At 44.5% G+C, this 2600-nt stretch overlaps 1 protein-coding gene across 1 annotated transcript in view; it reads right to left on the bottom strand.

Moving 5' to 3' along the window:
* Nucleotides 1-2281: 2281 nt before the first annotated feature.
* LOC104999687 (CTD nuclear envelope phosphatase 1-like) overlaps nucleotides 2282-2600 on the bottom strand; it is a 1407-nt gene continuing 1088 nt past the window's right edge. The window contains exon 3 of the mRNA XM_010855246.1: nucleotides 2282-2427. Coding sequence (XP_010853548.1) covers nucleotides 2282-2427 — 146 coding nt within the window. The remainder of the gene's footprint in view (nucleotides 2428-2600) is intronic.

Here is a 2600-nt window from a genome sequence, read left to right as displayed (position 1 = left end):
AACTCTATTAGAATGCGGGTTTTGAGAATGTAATAAGGTAGAACATTTAAAGTAGATAATGTTATAGCTGCATTGTTACAAATTGGCAGCCTATCAATCTCTGAGAATCAAATCTTTGGGAAACTCATTGCATATACCCTGATGGGCTCCAAATATCAGTAAATATTCAGTACCAAGTCTGATGTATATTTCTCTAGGAAAAATAAAGTAATTTATCAAAGTAAGTATGTCTGTGTCTCCACTAGATTATAGGCTTACTGAGGTCAGGGAAAGGGGCTTGTATTTTTCACAGCACCAGGGACAGTGGTTTGCAAAATGGGGTGCTAGAACTAGCTTGTCCAGATTTATGCAAGCTTTGGAAATTCTGCAAGTCAACTGTAAAATCCAGGGTAGCTTGAAATTGGCTGTAGTGGGGATATTTACTCCTTAGAAATTGACCAACACAACAAATCAGGGTTTTGTTTTGTTGAGTGCTGGTTTTCCAGGAAATGTTTGCTCATCTAGAATTTGGGAGCTTCTATTTAGCGGAAATAACAACAACAACAATTCCAAACTCATACTTTATGATGAGCTGGAATTTCTTCCTTTGTAGACTGGAACACACTCTGAACTCCATCTCTCTCTCTCTCTCTCAATAATGCTATTTCACAATATGCATAAAGAGACCAGGGTAGACCATGTCCTAATTTTCCAAGCATAAATAGACCCTTGTCAGAGAGGCAATGTCTACACAAAGAAAGCATTTCCAACTTTACTGTGAAGAACTCTCTCCATACTGCCTTCCTTCTTTATGTTAATACTCTGACATTGAACACATTAGAGTTAACACTCTGATATCAGTTTGGGGACCCTACAATGCACAAAGCGCTTTGCCAGGGACGAGGGACAGTCCATGTGACTAAGAGCTAGTTCATGCTGTCTGACAGCGTTCTTGTGATAGGAGGAGGAGAGAATACACAGAGAGCCTGGGTGTGGCCACTCTGTTTGTTAGTGTGATGTACAAGGGACAAAGGTTTAAAGACAAGGAAGATGTGGGTCAAGAAAAGTCAGTATAAGAGGAGACCCAGCGAGGATGTGAGAAGCTGAGTCTGGATATTCTAGAAGTAGAAATAGGGCAATGGGATAGTTCTGGAATTGCCCCGTGGGTGTGGGGATCTCTACACTTCCAATCTGGTGACTGTGGGCATGCATGTGCTGAGACCATGAAAAGAGATCGACTTTGGCAAAGCCTACAATCGCAAGGAGCTTGCAGATGACTTGAAAGTTCACTAAACATGCAGGAAGAGGGAGCTCACGATGAAGTCAGAACAAGTTCATGTTAATAAATGGCCTGGGTTGAAGTCTAGCACATCCTTGCATGGAAGGGGGATTGTGAATGGCTTCAAGGATAAGGTGGGATTTCTAAAAATTATGAAGAATTTTAAGGGGAAGACAGCAGTGGAATAAACTGAGAGCAAGGACCCCCGCTGAGCTCAGAGCTCTGTTCAGCTGCATGTCTCACACACCTGTGAAGCCAGTCTTGTATTTATATTTCTCCAATTTGCCTGACAAGTTACCTTGGGGAGGCATATAGATTTTACAGATTTTTTTAGTCTCTCCTCTGAAGAATCCAATCCATGGATTAAAGGGGGGAGTCCTGGAATCTGTATTTAAATTTTTTAAATTTAAATTTATTATTATTATTATTATTTGGTTTCAAAGTTATAATGCATGGTTTAAAAGAGAGGAAAGGAAAAAAGAGAGAGAAAGCTGGTTATAGATCTGAGGGAATCTAGGAGGAAGGGCAAATAGAGGGAAAGTAAGGGAGACGACAAGTCTGGGGGAAGTCCAGTGGCCCAAAATCCCAGTTTCCCACCCACAGCCCAGCCCTTGGAGTGAAGAATTAGATCAGTTTTGCACAAGAGTTTTTAAAAAATCAAATCATAACAAAGCTGGTTTGGCTTCTCTTTTGAGTCTCCCAGATTACCGAATGTCTGTCTCACTCTGGCCAGTCGTGTCTCTCCACCAGACACTGTTGGGGCTCTCCTAGGTCTCTGCTTATGTCCCAGTCTGGGGTTTCCAGGAGTGCAAACACGAAGTTAGAGTGAGGCTGCTTCAGAATCTGGCCCTTGTGTCCATCCAGATTCCATAGGGAGTGCAAGGCTCCCAGGGGAGAGAGGGATGGGAGGGGGGCAGACCCTGCCCAGGCAGTCCTCACCGCTGGACAGGGCATCAGACGGCATCCTGAGGGCTCACCCTCCCCTTCCCCTCCACCCCAACTCAGGTGGAGGGGGAGCAGCTGTCACCAGGGCCTATATTGGTGAAGGTTTCGGCTCAGCACAGAACAAACAACAGCGGTGAACCTGAGGGCATCCAGCACTGGAATCAGGTTGAGAAGGGTGGTATCACTGAGATCACTGAACCAGGATTTGATGGGGACGGCATTGTCTGGATGGCTCCTATAAGCCCCTGGGGAGGTATCCAGGATCACAATGCTGGAGAGGTCACTGTGGACCGCAGAGAGGTCCTTGATGTAGCTGCCCCATTCCAAAGTGCAGTGCTGTCTGTAGTATCTCCTCTTGAGAATGCTTCTGCTATTATCCAGTTTATCTGCCACAGCA

Source organism: Bison bison, unplaced genomic scaffold (assembly GCF_000754665.1).
Source record: "Bison bison bison isolate TAMUID 2011002044 unplaced genomic scaffold, Bison_UMD1.0 scf7180017853731, whole genome shotgun sequence".
NCBI lineage: Eukaryota > Metazoa > Chordata > Mammalia > Artiodactyla > Bovidae > Bison > Bison bison.
Note: the sequence above shows the minus strand (reverse complement) of the source record. Positions and strands in the feature narration are given on the sequence as shown.